This window comes from Bactrocera tryoni, chromosome 2 (assembly GCF_016617805.1).
Source record: "Bactrocera tryoni isolate S06 chromosome 2, CSIRO_BtryS06_freeze2, whole genome shotgun sequence".
Lineage (NCBI taxonomy): Eukaryota > Metazoa > Arthropoda > Insecta > Diptera > Tephritidae > Bactrocera > Bactrocera tryoni.
In genome coordinates this window covers 163,075-185,675 of record NC_052500.1, presented here as the reverse complement: position 1 = coordinate 185,675, position 22,601 = coordinate 163,075, and the positions used below count along the sequence as shown (strand labels likewise).

The window sequence follows — 22,601 nt, the reverse complement described above, 5'->3', positions numbered from 1 at the left end:
ATTCTGTCGAGATATCTGCTTATTGACATAAACTATTTTCAAATTTAGGATGCGTATGCTTTTTTATACACAATGTGGATCTCAATATGGATATACTTTCATCTTACACATGCAAATTTTATAAGTATATAAAAGAAACAAAGGCGTACAAGATATACCATTTAATATTCAATAATAAAGGAGAAGTGAAAATAAATAACACATTTAATAATATTTATTCTATAACATACATAGGGCCGACCAACTAAGAATCCACTACCAACCATTTCTCTTCAATATGCTCCACTTGTTTTGTGAGAATAGGGTTTCGGACGCGTAATTTAACTTCCAATTTACCACCAACCGCTTTTCGGCCATCCATTAACTGTTACAATCAGAAAATAAATAAAAGTTATTTGTTACAAGCTTTGTATACGTATTTAGACACATACATACATACATATGTACATATTTGATAATACCTTCAAATAATTTACATTTTCATTTCAATTTGTATAGTATATGTACGTATGTTTTTAATAATTTCGCATAACGACGTGTAATATACATAAGTATTTTGTTTTCGCGACTTACATTGAAAGTATCGTGTATATCACATTTCGTTTCGATGGGCTGTAATTTCACATTAACCGTTCCTATGAGTATATCTGAGCGCAGAAAGCCTCTGAAACAACACATAGGCAGTATACGACTTAGTCCACGACAATCTATGCTGTATATTTATTTATATGTGAAGCATTATTCATAATGAAAAATTTTTCCATTTTTTTATAATGTTATTAGTTAGTATAACTCGCATTCAAGGTATTATTTTACTATACCTAAACACCTTTAACTTACCCGCGAGAGTATACTTCAAATTTTACATGATGTCTCTTAAATATACGTTGGAACTGTCGGTTTCCGCGATTGATTTCAATCTGGAAATGTTGATCATAGTCTGGACTGTCATTATTTTTAATTATAGAGGTTTTGGCTTTAAATGTCTCATCCTGGAAAGATTGAATATGTTAAATATATCAAAAACGAGATAATTTTACTTACTTACATTCACCAAAGGAAATTCAATTTTGACATAAGTATCTACATCCTTTGGGTTAGGTACATTATAGTTCAGACCACGCACAACAATGATTTCCAATTCGTTATCGGAAAGGTCTGTGTTGCAGTGCACAATATTAAAACTTCGCTTCTCATAGTGAAATTTGGGTAAACTGAGGTTCTTATGCTTCGAATAACGCACTAAGTCCAAATCTTTCTGCACGGTCAGTGCCAAGTTTTCAAAACGATTCATACCGGCCACATCTCCCATGGCTTTATGATGATCCCTATGGAATATTTAAAAAGGTCAAATATTTTTCATACAGTTGCCAAACGTTATTACATTTTTTACCTAGTATTTTTGCACATCATTAATTGTTTCGCTAATTGCTCCTCAATTCGTATACCAATATCAGATAATTCATTGTCTGGGTCACATTCTTCTGTACTAACAATAGCAAATGATGCTTCCAGATTGTCACGTTGAGATGGTGGTAGTGGCAACTAAAAAAATATTTGCATACTTTACTTTGTATGTATAGATATTACCTTAGCATACCGAAGTAAGATCTACTGGCAAACCGCTACTAGCCGCATTTAACAAAGCATCAAATCCTTTGTATATCTTCAGGTATTCCTTAGCCTGGTCAATTTCTCCTTCTTTCTTTGCCTCTATTGCAGCAATTTTAAATTCAGCTTGTCGTTCAAGAAGAATTTTCATCTGCTGCTCAGCTAAATTATTTTTTTGCTGATTCCCTGATGTTCGGGTAGTTAGATCATGCTTTTGCGGCGATGTTTGGGCAGTAAGTGATGTTGGTGTTTTCTCCGAAGAGCCTGTATTTGAATTGGTTTCACCGTTTGGTGCTTCCGAATGTTTAGGTACTACAGTATCTACCGGATCATCGGAATTAATTGCGGAGGCATGTTCGGAAGGCAACGGACTAAATCCTGGTGGAACGGGCAATTCTTCATACGCTACCGGTTTACCAGCTTTATATAATTTAATCGCGTCTTCATATTGTTTCACAATGCGCCCAAATCTTCGAGTTTTGCTAGAATTCCCTTCTGCATTTGCCAATTCTTGTACCGATTTATACTTGTCTAACCGTTGTTGAAGAGCTTCTTCCATAGTAAGCGACACTCTACTGATATCTTTGATACCAATATTGTCAGAGTTTTCACATGGTTCACGTAGCGTAGGAAGGTCCTTATTGTCTTCTTCAGTATTTTTTTGCAATTTGGATAAGAAGTCCAAAAACTGATCTGGTGACGGAGGCATATCACTCAAATCTACCTCCTGGCCGTCTTCTGACATTTTTATGACCATATCAAACTTTTTAACGACTTTGAGATACTGAATTGCCAGACTCGTGTCCCCATTTCGTTTTGCTTGGAGAGCGGCAGTTTTATATTGGTGTTGCCGCTCTCTCATTTTATTCAAGCTTATGGTTTTATCTGATTTTTCATTTAAAGGCATTTCTGGAGGAGAAATTGAATCTTCTCCTATATCAGATTTAATAAATGGCGGAGGTGGAGCAGATCGTGAAGGCTCCCTGTTTGTCGAGTCGTCATCCTTTTGAGTCAGCGGCTTAACATTGACCTCTGGTGGAATATCCTCTAATTTAACTTCTTTACCCTTATTGACTGCTTGTTGTAGCTCCAATAAAGTTTTAAGTGCTCTACCAAATCTTCGCACCTTTGCACTTTCTCCTGCCTCTTTAGCACTCGTTTCAGCTAATTTATACATAAGGATACGCTGCTGAATAAGCTGAAATATATCTGAGTTGGTTGTAGGCAAGAAAGTATCTTGCTCTCCATTGGGAGCACTAACTGTAGTATCTGGGAGTTGATTTACTGTAACTAAATCAACACTTTCCTCCAATTCTGAAATGTTATTCAATTCACTTAGAAGTTCGGTGTCGTTTTCCAAATCTGCGTCATTTTCATCCTCGCTGTCAATGTCTCTCATACTTTCAGCGACCATTTTATCAAGATCATTAGTCTGTCCTCGTTTAATTTTGGGTTTGTGAATTTTACTCGTTCCATTTGTAATTTCAGCTAATTCATTTTCCAAATCACTATCATTATCATCCATATCCACATAACCGCCCGCTGGATCGAAGTCATCTGGAATTTCCGTTAGGCCAAACTAAGAGGGTAGGAACATAAGAATCGCTTTGATGACTCACTCAATTCGTAAACTGAATAAAATTATATTACAAAAAGATTTATTTTACCTGTGATAAATCTTGAGTTCTTCTTTTATTCGTCTCCGATTTTTTGCGTAAAAACATATTTGGGTATTGCTAAACTTGTAATTACTTACTCGTAAAGAAATTTAAACTGAGAAACTTAAAGTTTTCTACAGATGCCGTCACTATTTTCTTCAGTCTACTTATTATTATTTGTTTTGAAAAACTTTACACAGAGAACGTACGTTCTCTGCCTTTTGAAGGCTCAGCCAGAGAAACATTTATACATTCTCAGGTTCAACATTTGAACATTCTTATTACCACACTGCTTTCACCTGCTAGAAATTATATCTCGCGTTCGCATGCAAGGAAAGGCATTTCGTCAAACAATAGTCAAGCAATATAAAAATAAAGTAAGAAATAATAAGTAATTCATAATACATAATTTAACTTTTTTTAAATTAATATTTAGTTAATATTCTTAATTTGCAGAAGAATTATACCAAATGGATTGGTGAAGTTTTAAATTAATAAAATCAAAATATTTAAAGATTATTTAAGTCCTAAAATATGAAATATTTTATTTTCAAGAAATACATTTGCAGAAAAATGAATGTTTCTACTTTTTTTATTTTCCACATAAATTTGTTCATCCTTATAAAAATTTAAACGGTTCAAGAGCTCAAAACATGCGCTATATTAGCTCGAATCTACCTACCCGACGCTATTTCGCAAAAGATGGTGTTATGATAACAAATGCCCACATGCGGATTTGGAAACGGCATTGGCAATAGATTTGACAGTTAGTAAGCCATAAACTTTTGCATGTCAGAATGCAGAGTTAGCGAGCACTTTTCTCTCATTTCCCAACACTGCGTTTGGTTTATCAGCTGCTTATTTTACATCTTTATTTATGCAATACTATTCATATTGCAGATATTGTACACAAATTATATATCAGGAGAGGTGTAACATATATATCAGATCAAAATGGCTCCAAAAACACCATCCCGCGATCTTATTAAAATAATAATCAATAATTTCGTTAATTCCTTACGGCCTCGACAAATAAAAGGAAATTTTATAGGAGAAGATTATTTCGGTAATAAATATTATGAAATTCCTGCAAATCCATCAATAGGAAAGAGGAAGCCTTCTCGATATTTTGTACCGACAGACAAAGAAGCATTCGATCAAGAGCTTACAGCTGAGTGGGAAGCATGGCTACGTGGTCGGCGTAATGAACCTCCTACTCGTGAAGAATTAGTTAGGAATTTATCCATAATGGAAATGAAGCAACGAAATGCTGCAGAACTCGAAGCAACGTATGGAGCAAAAGATGATACAGGACAATTGTTGCCTAAGGAAAAGGAAACGATCGGCACATTCCCAAAGTATAACGAGTATGAAATCATACCAGGAAAAGACCCAGAAAAAAAATAATAAGCCAGAAAATGTTTTACGAAATTGAATGTAATTCATATGTATATAAATTTATTTAAAACTTAAAGCCTGCATTTTAACTTTTTACCAATCTTCGATGTCAAGCTCTTTTACTATGTCAACCATTTCTTCATGTTCCGATTCTTCTAGTGGCATAGCAGATTCCGGTTCCTCCTTTTGATTTTGAACTCTATTTTCCAATTTACTTTTCCGATTACTCTTCTTGATACCTTTAGTGTCTTTATTTATTTCGATCAATAACTGTTCGTCTTCTTCGGATTCTGATGGGAATAATTCGACTTCACCATTTCCATTCCTAATTTTTAAACCATCCTTGTTTAAACGCTTTATGCTTGGAATATTATAATCGATATTGATGTTGTCAATTTGAGCAGCTTGACGTCTTTTCTTTGTTTCATGTGTCTTCAGCCAACTTTCATAGTAAATAGTTAATGGTGTTCCCTTGTTGTACACCTTCGACTCCCAAGATTGCACTTTAGCTATCTCATTGAGAGAAAAGGTAATTTTTCGTCGTTCTTGATTTATGTATCGAGCATTTTCCTGTATTTTATCCAACAGTTGTTTTATTTTTCTTGAATAATTCGCATTGCGACACGCTTTTAGGTAGCTTTTCAGTGATAACACTGTTGGCACTACTAAATCACTGAAAGCTAGAGATGCTGAATCATGCGCCAAGTATTCTAAAGTAAGACCATTCACTTGCTCGATTACCTCATCACGAAAACCATTTTCAGATAATTGACCTTTGTTAAGTCTCAAAATACAGGTAAACTGTAATGGACGCATTGATGCAACCGTATGCTTGCGGTTAAAAGTATTACTCCGCAAAACTTCAATTATTAATGGAAGAATGGGGATGAATATCCGTGTTTCTTTGGCCAAAGCTATTAGCACCTTTACGCAATGGAAACGTAATGGGAAGTATTGCGCAGTCGGTATAAGACGAATCACTCCCAATGTTATAGTGACTAGTGGATAAATAAGAGGTTGCAATTGAGGTTTATTCGTTGTGGCACCCAATAAATCAGCCCACAAACGCAGAGAATTAACAAACTGCCAATTATAAACAGCTTGAAAGCTATCCTTTTTTTTCAATATGACTGCATTGCGCAAATGAATCGCCAATTGTCGGATGTAAAGAAAAGCATGTTGGTAGGACGTGTTTAAATCCAAAGCAAATATTTCTACCAGTGACCTTCGCATAAAATTTATGCTGGGTAGCGTATTTGGCGACACAAATTTTGAGTTACGTACATATGAAAGATACATAGCTTTTAAGACATGGTGCAACATTGAATCCTAAAATGAAAGACAATTAGAAATACAAAATATTAACAAAAAAAAAAAAAAAAACACATTTGAACCTATACTAACCTGTTGATTACGAGTTATCTTCAATATACAAAGGAACGCTAGCACCCGAATCGTTTCATCTCCAGTTGACCATAATACAATTAATCGTTTAAGAATAATTTTTCCAAGTGTTGTGTATGAGGCAATCATACCAGCCATTTGATGTAAATGTTTCAATAAAACTGAGAGTATGTTTGCACTAGATACTTGTTCTACCAATCGTATTAAATCAGTTAAATAATATCGCAAACAACCTCGCACCTTAGCCCATTTTTTGGTTTTATGTAGCGGAGCTGTTGAACGATCACTCAAACCTAATATACGAAGAATTGCGGGTTGGATGTGCAACACGCAAAGCTGCACAACACCGTTGAAAATTGCTGAACCAACCACTTTGTATTGAGTTGGTGTTATATTTCTTTCATCCGCAGAAATACTTGCCAAAGCGGAACTGAACGCCTGAATAACTTTGCGAACAATTTCGACTGATACATTTTCCTTTTCAAGTTCTATTTGCCACTGACGCAATAGATTTAATGTTACTTTCTCTGTGCTACCAGAACCAGAATCCTCATAATCGTTCTCATAGTCACTTTCGTCACTTGCTAGTTCCAATTCTTTATTAGGTGTATGGTATTTCCCTTCATCATTTTCATTTTCATCTGTTTCTTCATCACCATTATTTTCGTCCTCCGTTGGATTAGTTTGGCTTTTGAGCGTAGCTATGTTACTTTCATTATCATCCTCAGATTCGTCACTGTCAAACAAATTGAAATTCAACAACTTTTTATCATTTTGCTTCAAAAATTCATAGAACTCAGGATCGATATCTTTTAAATTTTCAAGTTCGTTTTTGTGAGATTTAGAAGATTTATTCACATTTTTTGCCGTTTTCATTACTTTATAGGACGACTGTTTTTTTTTCTTCGATACTTTTTTACCAGTTGTGTCCACATTTTTTAAAGCCAATTTTGTTTTTTCAACTCTACCTTTTACTCCTTTTATAACCTTTAGTAACTTTTCTGGCTTGTTTTTTTTAATAGATGATAAAGGTTTAGAACTAATTAAGGTACTATCTTTTTTAACAGGCTTCATTTTTAATTATGAAATTTAATTTAGCGTCAGAAAATCAAAATTGTTAAACTAAAGCATGTGCGTATTAAAGGTATTACCAGATACAAACACTATTACCAGAAACAATCTATAATAATTTTAGCTATCAACCGGTAGATGACATAACTGCGGAGATTAAAATATGTATAATGCTATGTTTTGAAAATTCTATTGCTATATACAAATATCGTATATACAAATCAAAAAAACAAATTATATTTATATAGGCACCAGTTTCTGCCTATATGGGACATATATTTGATTTGGGTACTGCTTTTGACTTAAATGTTATGTTGAATAATTATACAATGTCTCCATATAATTCTGGCAATACTTCAATTATCAGAGTTGCATCGTGACTCATCAGAAGGATTGAATCACAAAACACGAAGAGAAGAAACATTTGTTTGCCTTTCAGCACTTTTTATTTTGTGGCCCTGTAGGTAATATAAAATTTTTCTATCAAAGGTAGGAAAATATGTATATTTTGGAACAAACTTGCGAATACTTCAAACAAGACGGAAATCAGAAAAATTAGAAAAATCGTGACGCGTGTTTTTTTAAAATAATAGTAAAATCATTAATTTATTTAATCAATTTGGTTATTCTTTTTGTGCGCTGTCTTTCTTTTCCAGTGGTTTCTATCCCTATATTTTATTATTTCTCGGTACTTGAAATCGGGGCGAAGAGTTGCACGCGTGTTGCTCAGAATTTTTGCTTTTATACATACATATATTTGTTGGAGTCGTTTTCGGCTCCAACAAAAATATCTTATTGTAATTAGGAATCAAATTGTTACCTCGAAGCTTAGTTACTACTACTTGACTTATATTTGATGGATGAAGTGATTGTACTAGATAGTGACAACGAACAGGAGCAATCATCGGACATGGAAGTGGAGACAGTAGAACTGGATGCAGAACAAATTGTTCCCAAGGACAATGCAACGTGAGTACTTATACTGCTTGCGATTCTGACTTTAAAATATTGTGTCTATACTTTATCGAATTTATGTATATACATATGTATTATTATGTTTTTTACAAATAATAATGGTAATAAGGTAGCAAAACTGGAGGATGTGGTGGTTGGTATGAAAGGGGAAAACCACATCCTATCTACTTCGTTGGAAATATAAATAAATTATTTCTATGAGACTCCGTTGCGATAAATAAGTCAAATAAATTTGATGTCTAAATAAACAGAAAAAAATTTTATTTTATTTCAGAAAGATTAAATTTTGGAGTGCCAATATGTTTTTCAGTTATTTAATGTGGATGTCTCAGAATACTTCTTTCGGAGGGAAAATTAAGACCACTACCCTATCAGTCTCAATAATATCCTTAGACTAATTCTTTATTTAAATAATAATATAATTAATATATGTATATATGTATATATGAGTCTTCGTATCTTGCGGGTTTGAAACTTTTCTTCGAATTTGTACAAAAAATTCAAATTCAAAAGTATCACATTTATGTTGATATATGTATATTAAAAACGTCGCATTTTCCACGCTATTGGTGAAAGTTTCCTGTCTCCTCGTGGTAATGGTACATTTCTCTCCGTTTTTTTAGCTCATAACTGTAGCATTTATCATATAATTAGAAAGCAAGTAATCAAATTCTATCCTGTGGTACCATCGATTTGTTTTGCATATTGGAGTAAGATATTTTTATTATCTTTGGCTTTATCAGCTATTTTCCCTGTTCCTAATTCGCCTTAAACATGTTTCAGCGTTGTACTAAGAAATTGCAATTCGCTATTTGTAAACATATTTAACGAAAAGCCTTAAATAAATTAAATTGTGTTATTAGGGGCTAGAGGAAGTCATTACTGAAACAATTTTTACAATACATTGATAATATTATTTGTAACAGTCAAACTTTTTCCAATTATAAAACTTAACGGGTTGACCGATATGTACACGATCAATTTTACAATATCCGAATTAAGGGGGGTATCAAAGGCCGTAAGGTAGACGTTTCTGGTGTTATGGTATGTTGCAAAAACATGCTATGTTGTAAATCAGTAACTAAGTTATTTTACCTTTTCAGGTTTTTAACTGTGTATCATTTTTATAAAGACAGCTGAATCAATTCGTTCTTTCGTTCTAAGATTTTTTATATATACATTTTCACATATACTATATAAGGTTATATCTGTTTCTTTTAGTTCATGTTCTTACAATCGTTAAGTGTGAGCAAAGCTATATATGTATATATATACTCTGTGCAACATATTTAAAGAGTATAAAAAGCTTAATAACAAAGCTTTTGATATTTTCATTTTCATATCAATGCACTACTTTACACATATGTAAGTACATATACATACATATGATCGCTAAATGTTTATGCAAAAATATAATGTGTTTATACATACATGTATATTGCTTACCATATAAAAAGAGAAAGATTTTGCACAACTATTATATGTATATACCATATAATATAAAGCCACTACCACTTCAGTGCGTTTTATGCAACGGTGTGACCCACTCGTATAACTGCGGCTACTTAATGCAAATTTTAAAAACAACTCGTCTTAGAAATCACTGACAGAAGTTATTTGACAGTATATATGTTCTGTTTTAAAGCAATAAGTATTTTTTCTCTGTAACAATTGTTTTTATACACTAAAGATTGTTTAAACTTAACTTAGGGGAAATAACAAGCTACATCTGTTTGATCTGTAATTGTGCGTATTTTGAACATTTGGTTTTATGAACGTGCATTCGACAGTGTTCACCTATTTTTAAATGCCTTTTATTTAAAAAAAAAGTTATACCTAAGAGGACATACATACATAGTTGGAAAACTAGGCAGTGGTCTTCTTACAAAACTATAAATACTTAAGGAGACTGTGGAGATTTTTGATAACAGAAAAATCGCATTACATTTTATGTTCTTAATTTTTTAATATATGCAATAACGGGATCCATTTTATTTTACAAGTGCAAACGCTTATCACTTCTAAAATAAAAGTAGCACATGAGGCCCACTTTCGAAGCGGCTTTGGCAAAAATGATATAGTAAGTAAAAATCAATTGTTATATACTCATCATGGAAAAATTCAAAAAAAAAAAAATCTTAGAACGTTATCAGCTGATCAAATACGTCATAAAAAGTATACGCTCTACTTAAAATAGTATCAATAGGCGGGTTTTACCGAAAGTTATATATATTTATTAATTTCTAATGTAAGTGTCAATTCAATAAACTACGACCTCATAGTGTAATAATGAGACTTATAGTGCGTAGCTCTAGGTAGTATGTTTATAAACGGGATTTATATATAGACGATGCGGAGATTGACAGCTATTCCATATTGATTATATTTGATAAAATTATCGTCAATTGTTTCGAAATTCTACATCTTATAAGATATAATTTAACATTATATACATATGTATATAATTAACAACGACGTAAGATCAAGCAATTTTAAAATTTTGCCTCACTTATAAGAAAGGTGTACATATGTATGTATTTCTGAACAGTTCTTTACGGCTACAGTTATAGACCAGATATTTTTGTAAATCTGTAAATAAACGCCTTATATATAACGAATATTTATGTGAATTATTGCCAGCATACGAAGGTTACATTTTACATTTCGGGATTAGAAGACAAAAACAAATTTCAATCATCGAAAATCGCTTTATTGTTTTTCAAAATATTCTCCATTGAGATCTGTACACTTTTACATGCTTTTTAATCAATGAATCAGTTGTCGAAGCACTTTTGCCACTCTGATTGAGGTTTCTGCAAAACACGCCTTTTGACGCTCCCCTGACCGTTGCTTTATGTGAAATTGTGAGTTTCCAGATTGCAACACTATGGTGGGTATATAATGGGCAACCTACGTTACTATGCGTGTATATGTCAAATAAGTAGATGCTATTAGATGCCAAAGAAAATTTTAGGTTTTCGTTTTAGTTGCCTGGGATGAGAGACCCCCTTTTGATAAACTCGACTGTAACCGCTTAAGCGTTGAGTGCGACTTTGAAATATTTACCAGGAATATCCACTTTTCCGGTATATGTAGTTGTATTTAATCTATAACGGATGACATTGGCGGAAGTTCACAGAAAAAAGAATAAAAAGAGAGAGTTTAGTTTCTCTGGAAATAAACTTCAACTTGTGTGATATTTACATATGATCTTAATGCTTAACATAAAGAGAAGGGGTATACATAAATAGAATTTCGTATGTTAATCAATGCCGTCGTAAATACTGATTAAATTTTTCGCAACATACAGTACTTGTCCAATAAATTACGAACGAAAACAAAAATTTAATATTTTTAATATAATTTAATAATATTGAATATGATTCAATACAAAAATATGATAATTTAAGTTTAATGTATATAGCATATAAAAAATAATTTTGTTTTAAAATACGCCAAATATTTATGTTTTTATTAAAGATTAAAGTTAGAACTCCGGATAATTTTTTTGTTCGTTCGTAATTTATTGGACAGGTACTGTACTGTCTCAACCCCGCTCGGTCACTGAATATAGTTTCGATTTGTAAAGAACATTGCACTCTTTACTTTACAATTGATAGAAGCATTTTGAAATTGGAGTTAACGATGTTTTTATAATTGATGATATTCATTTTTGTCAATTTTTTTTGTTTTTAATGTTTTTGTTCGAAATTAAAAAAATTTTGCTATCATATCGTAATTTTGTTTTGTTATTTATTTTTTGTTTTTGTATGGATAACAAAAGAACCTGTGTAATAGCGTTAAGGCATGAAGTTGCAAAATGTCCTAGTCGGGTTATTTTATTGCAGTTTAGAAAGATGTAAGGCGCCAGCGTGTCTAAAATTTGTTGTGATTGAACATTATTAGGTACTTCTCACATGAATATATATTCAAATATATACATATATAAATAGATTTTAAAAAGTGAAATTTTTTTGTGAAAAAAATATTTAATTTGTGTATATAACTAACAAAATAACCAAAAATATTACGCTAATTAAACAAAAAAGTCTAAATAGCTTACATAACATCTTGGATACATCAGATCATCTCCCAAAATAGTTGGAGACAGTCGGGCAAAGATCTAACAATGGCGAATCCACCAATTATATACAGACTGACACTGCTTCAAAGCACTTAGATAAGATTATAATTCATTTTATTACTCTGGTATTAAAAAAATGCTATTCCGTTTTATTTTACTTTTTGCCTTATAACTATTAGTCTAAATTGTAGATGTGGTTCAATAATGTTGCTTCATATATTTTGCAGTATTGCTGAGGAGAAAAAAAAATTAGGTAATGACCAATATAAAGCACAAAATTACCATGCTGCGTTAAAGCTGTACTCTGATGCCATTCAATTGTGTCCTGACTTTGCTGCTTACTATGGCAATCGCTCCGCCTGTTACATGATGCTTTCCAACTATATAAATGCCTTAAGCGATGCTCGCCAAGCAGTTCGACTAGATCCGAAGTTCGACAAAGCATACGCACGCATTGCTAAATGCTGTTTAATAATGGGGGATATGATCGGTAGCGAGCAAGCTATTAAAAAGGTGCTCGAATTGGACTCACAAAGCAATGCTGTCAAAGTAGAACAACAGGGAATGCAGCAGTTGCGTCAACTGGAGAAAACGATACAAACAAACTACGATTCTAAGGCATACCGCAATGTAGTGTACTATTTAGACAGTGCGTTGGCTATTGCTCCAGCTTGCCTTAGGTTGGTTTATATCAAAGACCATTGGGCACCTTTTTGCATATAATAATTACTGCCTAATCTTATTAATTTACAGATATCGCCTGCTCAAAGCTGAATGCCTTGCATTTCTTGGTCGCTGTGATGAGGCAGTTGACATTGCCGTAAGTGTTATGAAGTTAGATACTACTTCTGCGGATGCCATATATGTTCGCGGCTTGTGTCTTTACTACACCGACAATCTCGAAAAAGGTATATTGCATTTTGAACGTGCACTTCAGCTTGATCCTGATCATAAAAAGGCTAAAGAGATGCGAAACAAAAGTAAAGCATTGAAAGAAATGAAGGAAAATGGCAACACTCTTTTTAAGTCCGGCCGTTTTCGAGAAGCCCAAACTATATATACAGAGGCCCTAAAAATTGACGAGTTTAATAAAGATATAAATTCAAAACTATTGTACAATCGAGCTTTGGTAAACTCGAAAATTGGCTCTTTGCGTGATGCTATCGCCGACTGTACACGTGTTTTGGAAATAAATTCTCAGTATCTGAAAGCTTTGCTCCTTCGTGCGCGTTGTTACAATGATCTAGAGAAATTTGATGAGTGTGTGAATGACTATGAGGCGGCATTGCAGTTGCAGAAGACTCCCGAGATTAAAAAATTATTGCGAGATGCGAAACTTGCCTTAAAAAAGTCTAAGCGTAAAGATTACTACAAAATTCTTGGTATATCACGCAATGCGACCGAAGATGAAATAAAAAAAGCATACCGTAAAAAAGCTTTGATTCATCACCCTGATCGCCATGCTAACAGTAGTGCAGAAGAACGCAAAGAGGAAGAGTTAAAATTCAAAGAAATCGGTGAAGCTTATGCGATCTTGTCAGACCAACGAAAAAAGATGCGATACGACAGTGGCCAAGATATAGAGGAACAGGAACAAGGTAAAGAGATTTTTTTACTTATATAATATCTTATTATATTTTTATTTATTTATATCTTATTATTTATACGATTTCATTACTGATTTACTTGGTATAACAACTAAATTTCTTCGAAGTTAAATTTTATTTTTACAATTTTTGTATTAAAAACCACTATTATTTGTTGGTAAACAAATTTTAGGTTGTATTAACCAAGCTAGAGTACAGAGTTAGTTATCACAAAGATTATGAACATTTGAACAAAAAATGTATTTGTTTTTTTTTTCAGATTTTGATCCCAATCAAATGTTTCGACATTTCTTCCAGTTTAGTAGTGGAACAGGGCCGGGAGCATCATTTGGATTTGAATTTTAAAGGCCGCGTGACACAAAATTATGAAGACCACATACAGAATATGCAAAACAGAATTTATTCTCAATAACGCATAAAGAAATAAACCGCAGACGTATTTGTGCAAACTCAAATATAAAAACAGAACCAAATTGTTAAATTATTGTTTCTCGCTAATTCGAAAAAATGTGTGGAAAATAAAATTATTAGCATTTTAAAAATTTATTAAATTTTGTTCGTATTACATAATATTCCAAATAGTTAATCGTTAGAGCTAAATGCAGTAATTTGTGGTAAAATACTTTGAAGCAACTGCAGATTAAACGTTTTAATAAAGGACTACTTGTAACTACTTGTAATGACAGGAGAACAATTGCTGATTTGGTTTTTTAATAGTAGCAAGTGTATGTATTTGTATAGTCTGCTAATTTGTAGAAAATAAATATTTAAATATTTGATCATTTACGCATTCTATACGCACGTACGCTCTCCGAGCTACTAATAATAGCTTAGTAATGCATAAAATATATTGGTTATTTGTTAAATATTCAACGTTATGATCGCAAGCTATGGCTACTGGTTGTATATGGCTACAGATCTCTGTATACTAAAATAGTACACAAGGCTTTATCATCGTACAATACACATAATATATTTTAGCATGGCATTGTCTGAACGGATAAGTATAATTTGTGGCCGATGTTTCCATTGAACAGATGTTTCTTCGCTGGCTTTTTGCAGTTATGTATAATGCTCTGCTCTCGACCATATTTCATCTCTTAGACTATTCTTACAGCAGCAGTTTTACGTCACCAGATTCAACTTAAACTTGAAACAACATTTTTATTCGGTAGGTAGCTGCTTTGAAGTTATCCAACTATGTTTATCCGAAATTCAAATGAAGAACATATGTAATTACCTACCCAAAAGAAAGGCGCGATTGCCGTCCTATTAAAAATATTATGTACGTATAATAAATTTAAATATCGACGTTAATTACTGAAAATTATACATTTATTTATTTTTTTCTTTATCCATTTTTATTTAATTCTTATATTCAGTTTTGCAAATCATGTCATTATTTGTCACATTTCTAAAATTGTTTCTAACTAGTAGGTATATATATGTATATATACCTATATATATATGAATGAACGTTTACATACATATGTATATATAATAAAATATAAAAAAAAAAATCTTACGACTAAAGTTCTTTCAAATAAGGTACAGTATAATTCGTTTTAGTTTTCCACACCTATTTATAGATATATTCAAAGCATTCATCATCTTGTCTACCAATTTGAGTTCATGTACTTTTATAAAAAATAGTTATATATAAAAATTTCATTAAATTTTATGACATATACACATTCCATTCAGTTCTGGGAATACATAACACTTGGACATTAGTACAACAATGATTTAAAATACAACGTACAATCATCCTAGAACTGCTATATTTTCGTCCTTGTTGGTCGATAAAGATCTTCCTACAATCATCTTTATGCTACATAAGACAGCGAATTTCTTTATAAGGATGAACCAATATATTCACGATTCATAATTTTCTTTAGTTAAGTCTAAAACACAATTTTCGTTTTTTTTTGAAAACCTAAAAAAAAACTCATTGATTTATTAATTTTAATTACATTGCTATTGGATTAATTTAACTATATGAAGAATGGTCCGGCACAGATATTTATCAGTCACTCTACATACATACATAAGTTTAAATTTAACACCAATGTATATGTATACATATACATATGTATGTATGTACCACGTTTTTTACACGTATACATATGCATGTTTAAGTTTAGGACTTTTCTTTGCTTATATTTAGGATATTGTATTTTGCATTGTAAAAATTGCTTATAAATAGTGTATATTCTCAATAAAATACAAATATATCAATAATAATAGCATATGCATTGGAAAAAAATAAATTAAAACGTACAAGAATTACTTGAAATTTACTTATAGTAAAAATGCTATTACATTTTATGTACTTATCCATGAAGGTTTACTTTATTATTTGTATGTATGTATGTGTTAACTCCTCATACAATGTATATTTGTTTTAGTTAAAGGTATATAGGTTCGATTTTGTATTAAAAAGATGACTGAAAAATAAGCGAGGTACATAATTCTTTGAATTCATTTCAATTGATTTTGTTCCTTTTTGCTGGCTTAGCATATTTTTTCAATATCATTAAATATATGAAACCGTTAAAAAATGGAATTTCTAACACTCACACTGACATATTCGTGACTAGATAACTGATTACACTTGCAACAGATCTAATATCCTTCTATAAAATAATATAGTACATACATATAAGCATTCAAATCTGAGTTGAGAGATGCTGAGAGGTCTCGAAAAGGAAATTTATGAGTAACTAATTATAAATTTTTAAATAAAGGAGTGCATTTGGCGAATAATTTTGTTTTTACGTGTACCTAACCAATCGGGCAACATTTTTAAAAACTTCTTTTACTTGCTGAGCATTAATTTAAAGCACTTATTGTTTTCAATGTTAATTTGCGTGGGATGAACTAGTAAAATAAAAAACATCGATGCATTATAATTAATCGACGTAACGTCAAAATACTTAATGAAAATCTGTTCCCCAACTTGTGAATTGAATACCGAGAGAATTTACATAATTAAAAAGTTTTAAGGACACAGTTCATATCCATCGTAAGAAATTATAAATAAATCTGTTCAAGTAAATTAATTTATGTATCTATATTTGAATTTGTACTGCAAGGATTTTTGTATAATTTTATAAGGGTTAATTCTTAAATACCATGATTTTATAAAAACAATACATGCATTTAAACAAACAGGGAATTATGATAGATTATTCGATTACCAGGAGGAGAGCCAAACAGAAGAACTACTTCTCTTTTCAATACGTTCCTTTTGTGAAAATCTTTTTTTTTTGGTATAAATTTGTTAGGAAACATAATCTGTTCTGTGTTTTCGTTATATTTAGAAACCCTTACGTAACATTGTTAGCTGCTGTCACTTAGGTTGGATGTGAGCATTTCGTTCAAGCTCGTTGAATTGTCCATAAAAAAGAACTTCACTTATTAACTTTTCGGCTATGATTCTTTGGGTGCGGTCCATCGATCGGAGTTTTAGTGTAACATTCGACCCAATGAAATCGCAATCATCTTTATTCAGACTTTCAGCATAAATAGCAGCTGCAGCAGCTGCCGCAGATGTGGATGCAGCATCCTGGGATGCGCTTTTGATGCGTCCACTAGTGCTTGTGGCAGTCTCTTCTGATAAACTTTCGTTAGATAGTAAGGAATTCATAAGCATTTGCCCTGCGGTTGAGGCTGTTGCCGATACTGAGCTCAGTTTACGCATATTTAGTGGAGCAAATTTCTCATCTATCGACTCGGATGAGTGGCGTAAATTCCGTGGTAGTACAAATTGGCTGAAGTTTATACCTTTAGCCGCAGCGGCAGCTGCCGCACTTACGCGCAAATCTTGTGCAAAATCATCTGGGTCAGCCCCTCCGATTCGGTTCTCATCAATAGAGCTATATGAACGATGGGAATCGGGCGGAGCTGGAGGATGAGGGGGGTGAAAGTAATCTACAAGTTCTCGCTTTATGTCTAACTCCTCATGGTCACGCGTAGTACGGCGCCGCTTTTCGTGTGATTCAATAATATTAGATATAGGACTAGAACCTCCATCGATGGGTTCAGCGATGGCTCCCTCTACACCGGTACGCCCGCTAATACCACAGGTATTATCACTGTTGCATCTTTCAGTTATAGTGGTATTACCAACGCAACTGACATGAGCTCCGACGTCGCTGCTTCCACTTACGTTGTGTAAACTGGACGGTGTTGAGCGTTCACGCTTTGTTAAGATCTCGTCTTTGTCTTCAATATCTGAGGATTCCATTGGCTTTTGAGGACTGGCGGTTATATCACTGTTACTACTTCCACCGAAAAGGCTACGAGTTGCACTGCTTGCCACATTCATTTCACTTTGCGAGTTTGGGAAGGGCATAGGTAAAGGAACTCGCAACGGGTTTCGATCGTTATCGATTGGCGGTGAATATTGGCCAACAGTGTTCCATGTATCCAATGCCGTGTTACTGGCTATCAGCATCGGTAGGCTTATGCCCATCTACAACAAAAGATAGAAACCTTTAAAATCTCTAAAATATTAAATTGATGGAGTGATTTTTAGAGTAAAAGTACGTTTTTAAGATAATCGCGCTTTTGAAAGCAATAATCTCAATTTATTCATATACTCATGTGCATAGTCAATACAAAAGTATGCTTGGTAAATTTAAATATAATATATATATTATACAATTAATGAACAATTTAGAAAGCTATGTTTAAGCGACATTAAGTATTCAACGATTATTAAGCGCTCCAGTTTTTTCTCCGTTTCCCCAGCTAGGGTCAATTAGAAACAAGAAACCAAAATCCCAAATCATATCATCATATGCATGTATACTACATTTATCGAAATACAGATATTACAATTATTCGCATATTTTTTCTGGATACTTGTTTTAAGTCGAAAATATCGAGAAAACCTTTAATCAATACGTATCCCTAAATTGTATTTCTAAATTGTAGAAAAAATGTCAATAATATTAAAAAGTTTCTGGCTAGAGTGATATCTGTACACATAAAATTGAAGTTTAAAAATTTTGAGCACATTTATTGCATTCTGGCGCACTAGTATTTCCTTCCCATGGGCCAAACATTTACTAAGAAATTTATTTGAGCGTTACATAGTATGTGTGGTTTGCGTCAAGACCACTCCTCGTATTGTTATGTAACGGTTTTGTTGAAAATTGTAACGGTTATGTTGAAAATACTAAATGTGCGATAACTTATTAAATAAATACGCCAGAAGCATACAATTTTACATCTTATAAGTCACGGAAGGTCTCGTCACAAAATTGAATCTTTTGGTGAAATTCAATATCCCTGGACTTTCCCGGCCAATTTCAACTAAATTATGAAATATGTGGATTCTAATGCGTATGGCTAATTTTTTGCGGAAAATATCGTAAAATCTGTGAAATATGTATATTATTGAAACACGCATAGAATATACTCTGAGAGCAATTTTTGTGGTAATGATGTTTCGTACTACCAAAAATGGATAAAATCGTGTCAATATTACCCATGGCTTTACTAATATAAGAATTTTGAACTTCCGGTTGGCGCTATACCGCATCGAATGGTCAATATGTAAGGCATCTTAGGAAAGTTAAGTGAAAATTTAACACTGGTCTGCCATAGTTTAAAGATCCCATTCTACCTATAATAATTTTCGTTATTTGAGCAAACTTTTGTGTGTATATTATTTTCACAAAATTATATACAAGCAACTTCTTGTGTATACTATAGTAATGGCAAAGGTTAATGCAATCGGTGATATAGTGATTCCATCCTATTTGAGATTCCATCTGATTTTAAAGCGTTTAAAGTTATCAAAATGTGTGATATTTTAACTTATTTATGTGAAAAATTTTCGTTAAATACTGTGTTTTAGCACAGAATACGAATGAAATCGATCTAAATCTTGGTTCAAACTACATATCCCTAATATACTGATTTCCGATCCCGTGGTGGATGACTTCTCATATACCCAATATTTAGCCTCTTCGGTGAGTTAATATCATATGTGTATGTACCATAGGCTGGTAGGGAAAGAGAGCCAGACGAAATATCTCACGGCACTGTTGACTATCATAACTTTAAAGTCGTCGATAATAGTAGTATTAACCAATGCAGAATAACTCTTGCCAACAGGTGTCACTTCGAACTCAGTAGGCAATTGAGAAGTAAAGTCCTCTCTCGACGAACGAAGACCAAACTCTATTGTTCCTGTCCTGCTATATGGCATAGAGGCATGGACGATGACAATATCTGATGAGTCGATGTTACGAGTTTTTAGGAAGATTTATGGTTCTATGAGCTTTGGCAACAGCGAATATCGCATTCGATGGAATATCGTACAAGTTATACGATGACTTTGACATAGTTCAGCGAATTAAGAGACAGCGGCTACGCTGGCTAGGTCATGCCGTCCGTATGAATGAAAATTGCTATGAAAGTATTCGATACAGTACCCGCCGGGGAAGCAGAGGAAGCGGAAGACCTCCACTTCGTTGGAGAGATCAGGTGGAGAAGGAATCTCGAATTGGCGTTGGTTAAAGACGAAGACCATGTTTCTACAGAGTATAATAGTTTTGTTCATCTAATGGTTGTTTGTAGAACCTAAACCTAAATATAATCGACTTAGATATAGGGTTGCATATGCAAATATAAATGATCAGAATGGTGTGACGAGTTGAATTCTGAGTGATTGCTTGCCTGTCTGTCCATGCAAGCGAAAACTTGAGTAAAAATTTAGATATTTTCATGAATCTTGGGTATCAAGTCTGAGTCTGAGTGAGCTTAACACAAAGATACAAATCGTCACCTGAAATGCAAAATAACGTAACAACATTTTCGGAAATTTACAGTGGCATGAATGAAACACGAAATAAAATGGAAGAGTGAATAAAAATTATAATATTGGTTAAAATTGGTTTATATCTGATCGCAGAACCTGAAAATGTTGGACATATGTAATATTATGTATGTAATTTGAAGTAGTGAATCGTGATCAGTGGGGTCTTGGGGGCGGCAAAACGATCTTCGCTATTTTGTAATATTCAGAAAAATACTTCAACAAATTTTTTTTTACAAAATTTATTATAAAACATAAAGAGTTGGTCACTCACAACGTAATAATCTGAATAACAATGAAAAATATTAATTTTTACTCGAATACTCTTCAGTCTTTGAATTTGTCTTATATCTTTCTTAAACATAGTGATAGAACTTAAAGATGCACTTTTCTAGCTTTGTCTAGCGACGTGTCACTCTCACAGTTACCCTATGCTTTGCATGTAACAAATACTTTTATTTCTCCAAATTTTCAAAAATGGAATTTAAAAACTCCAATTCGGGCAAAAATTCCTGCAAATTGTGTCAAAATTGTACAAGATATAGGGCGAAAAGGGGTTTTTTCTATAGCATTTTAATAAGATGTCTTGTAAATTTACTATCAATTTCCTCAAAAACCGTATTGTGAGAATTTTGGAACTTCAGAACTTGCGTGGCTTCTAGTTCCTAAATTTTATATACTTAATATCGAAGTTATTTTGTAAAAGTTCACTTTTGTTCGAACCACCTCATGAAACTTGTAGGTAGGTAGATAAAGGGGGGCGGCAGAACATCCTCGGCCCCGGGCGCCCGAAGTTGTAGCTACGCCACTGATCGTAATCAATAAGACACTCAATTTCAAATTTTGTGATGATACGTTATTTTGCATTTCAGGTGACGATATACATATGTACGTACAATGCATTTATTTTAATTTTTACAATACACAGTTCACCAGTACTTAACTGACAGATGGTTGCTAACCAGAGTTTGAGAAAACGGTTATAAATTGGATATTGTATGTCCTGTAAATATCTTTGTGTCAAATTCTTTAAGATGCACGCACAGAATGTATTTTTCACAAAATCTTCACAACTTCTATTAGTTTCGTGTACATATATTTATGGCAGCTAACATTAATGTATTATTTATTTATAATTAACTGAAAATTTTATTTGGTACTTTCTTCTTGTGCGTCCATGTTTTTTTCATGAAACCAGCCATAATATTGTAAAGACTTATGTAGGTAGTGCTAATTGACATTCTCCCTGGAGTCTGCATTGAACACTAAATACAAAATTATAAAATAATCCTATTGAAGTAGTTGCAAAATGTTTCCAAAGAAATAATTCGATTATTTCAAAGTAGTGGTAGTACTCCTATTTTAACATTGAAAAATTAACCGTCGTCTCTTGGCTTGGAGTGTGTAAAATTATCAATTTGCGTTCGTTTTTTTATTTGTATTAAAATTTGGCTTTCATTGTTTTACTTTTTTGCTGTTGATATAAACTCTTCACTTGTGTGTTGTTAACGCGAATAAAAATAATGACCGAGTTCCATACACTTGTATATGTATGTACATATGTACATACACACTTGTAAACAAAATACGTGTGTTGATATACATATGTATGTATTTAAGCATGGAGATATGGCGTCAAGTGGTAGACTTTACTTTCTTCTGGTTTATCCCTTTAAATTTTTTTGGTCATGTTGGATTAAAGTACTTAAAGTGCTTTTTGAATGCACGGCCGACCCTGCGTAATTAACTTACTACATCTGAGTGCGCAAATGATAGTGACAAGATTGAGAATAGGTAACATAAAAAATTAAATCTATAAAAATAGTTTTGTTGAAGACGTCTTTTCTAATTCGACCCAAAAAAGGAACGTGTCAAAGTTGTCGCAAACTCTATTGGGGTACTCACAACCCGTCGTAAAGCATCGTAAAATCGTAAAATTATAATTTTTTACACTTGTTTAA

At 32.8% G+C, this 22,601-nt stretch overlaps 5 protein-coding genes across 13 annotated transcripts in view; 2 read left to right on the top strand and 3 right to left on the bottom strand.

Annotated features, from left to right (window-relative positions):
- Positions 1 to 146: 146 nt before the first annotated feature.
- LOC120768850 (coiled-coil and C2 domain-containing protein 1-like) lies at positions 147 to 3,509 on the bottom strand. Of its 3 annotated transcripts, none has more exons than XM_040095601.1 (7): positions 3,279 to 3,509; positions 1,601 to 3,190; positions 1,394 to 1,545; positions 1,049 to 1,328; positions 841 to 992; positions 574 to 712; positions 147 to 364 (listed from the first exon to the last, which is right to left on the bottom strand). In XM_040095601.1, exons 1-7 carry the CDS (start codon positions 3,333 to 3,335, stop codon positions 245 to 247), a joined length of 2,490 nt encoding a protein of 829 aa, XP_039951535.1. In that variant the 5' UTR covers positions 3,336 to 3,509; the 3' UTR covers positions 147 to 244. The 3 variants fall into 3 exon arrangements, with proteins under 3 accessions (XP_039951535.1, XP_039951536.1, XP_039951537.1); XM_040095602.1 differs by having other exon boundaries at positions 574 to 664; XM_040095603.1 differs by having other exon boundaries at positions 3,368 to 3,509.
- A 603-nt stretch (positions 3,510 to 4,112) lies between these two features.
- Positions 4,113 to 4,743, top strand: LOC120769562 (NADH dehydrogenase [ubiquinone] 1 alpha subcomplex assembly factor 2). The gene has a single exon (XM_040096616.1). The coding sequence runs from the start codon at positions 4,224 to 4,226 to the stop codon at positions 4,674 to 4,676; it is 453 nt and encodes a 150-aa protein (XP_039952550.1). The 5' UTR covers positions 4,113 to 4,223; the 3' UTR covers positions 4,677 to 4,743.
- LOC120769558 (nucleolar complex protein 2 homolog) lies at positions 4,689 to 7,204 on the bottom strand. Its single transcript, XM_040096607.1, has 2 exons — positions 6,072 to 7,204; positions 4,689 to 5,996 (listed from the first exon to the last, which is right to left on the bottom strand). The coding sequence occupies exons 1-2, from the start codon at positions 7,143 to 7,145 to the stop codon at positions 4,761 to 4,763; spliced, it is 2,310 nt and encodes a 769-aa protein (XP_039952541.1). The 5' UTR covers positions 7,146 to 7,204; the 3' UTR covers positions 4,689 to 4,760.
- A 338-nt stretch (positions 7,205 to 7,542) lies between these two features.
- Positions 7,543 to 14,502, top strand: LOC120769561 (dnaJ homolog subfamily C member 7). Of its 3 annotated transcripts, none has more exons than XM_040096613.1 (5): positions 7,543 to 7,631; positions 7,948 to 8,111; positions 12,429 to 12,881; positions 12,955 to 13,799; positions 14,068 to 14,502. In XM_040096613.1, the coding sequence occupies exons 2-5, from the start codon at positions 7,999 to 8,001 to the stop codon at positions 14,151 to 14,153; spliced, it is 1,497 nt and encodes a 498-aa protein (XP_039952547.1). In that variant the 5' UTR covers positions 7,543 to 7,631; positions 7,948 to 7,998; the 3' UTR covers positions 14,154 to 14,502. The 3 variants fall into 3 exon arrangements, with proteins under 3 accessions (XP_039952547.1, XP_039952548.1, XP_039952549.1); XM_040096614.1 differs by having other exon boundaries at positions 7,589 to 7,606; XM_040096615.1 differs by lacking the exons at positions 7,543 to 7,631; positions 7,948 to 8,111 and adding an exon at positions 9,686 to 10,197.
- Positions 14,503 to 15,729: 1,227 nt separating this feature from the next.
- Positions 15,730 to 22,601, bottom strand: part of LOC120769559 (pneumococcal serine-rich repeat protein) — a 32,225-nt gene continuing 25,353 nt past the window's right edge. For all 5 annotated transcript variants that reach the window (XM_040096610.1, XM_040096612.1, XM_040096609.1 and 2 more), the window contains exon 3: positions 15,730 to 18,285. In XM_040096610.1, coding sequence (XP_039952544.1) covers positions 17,161 to 18,285 — 1,125 coding nt within the window. In that variant the 3' untranslated portion in view covers positions 15,730 to 17,160. The remainder of the gene's footprint in view (positions 18,286 to 22,601) is intronic.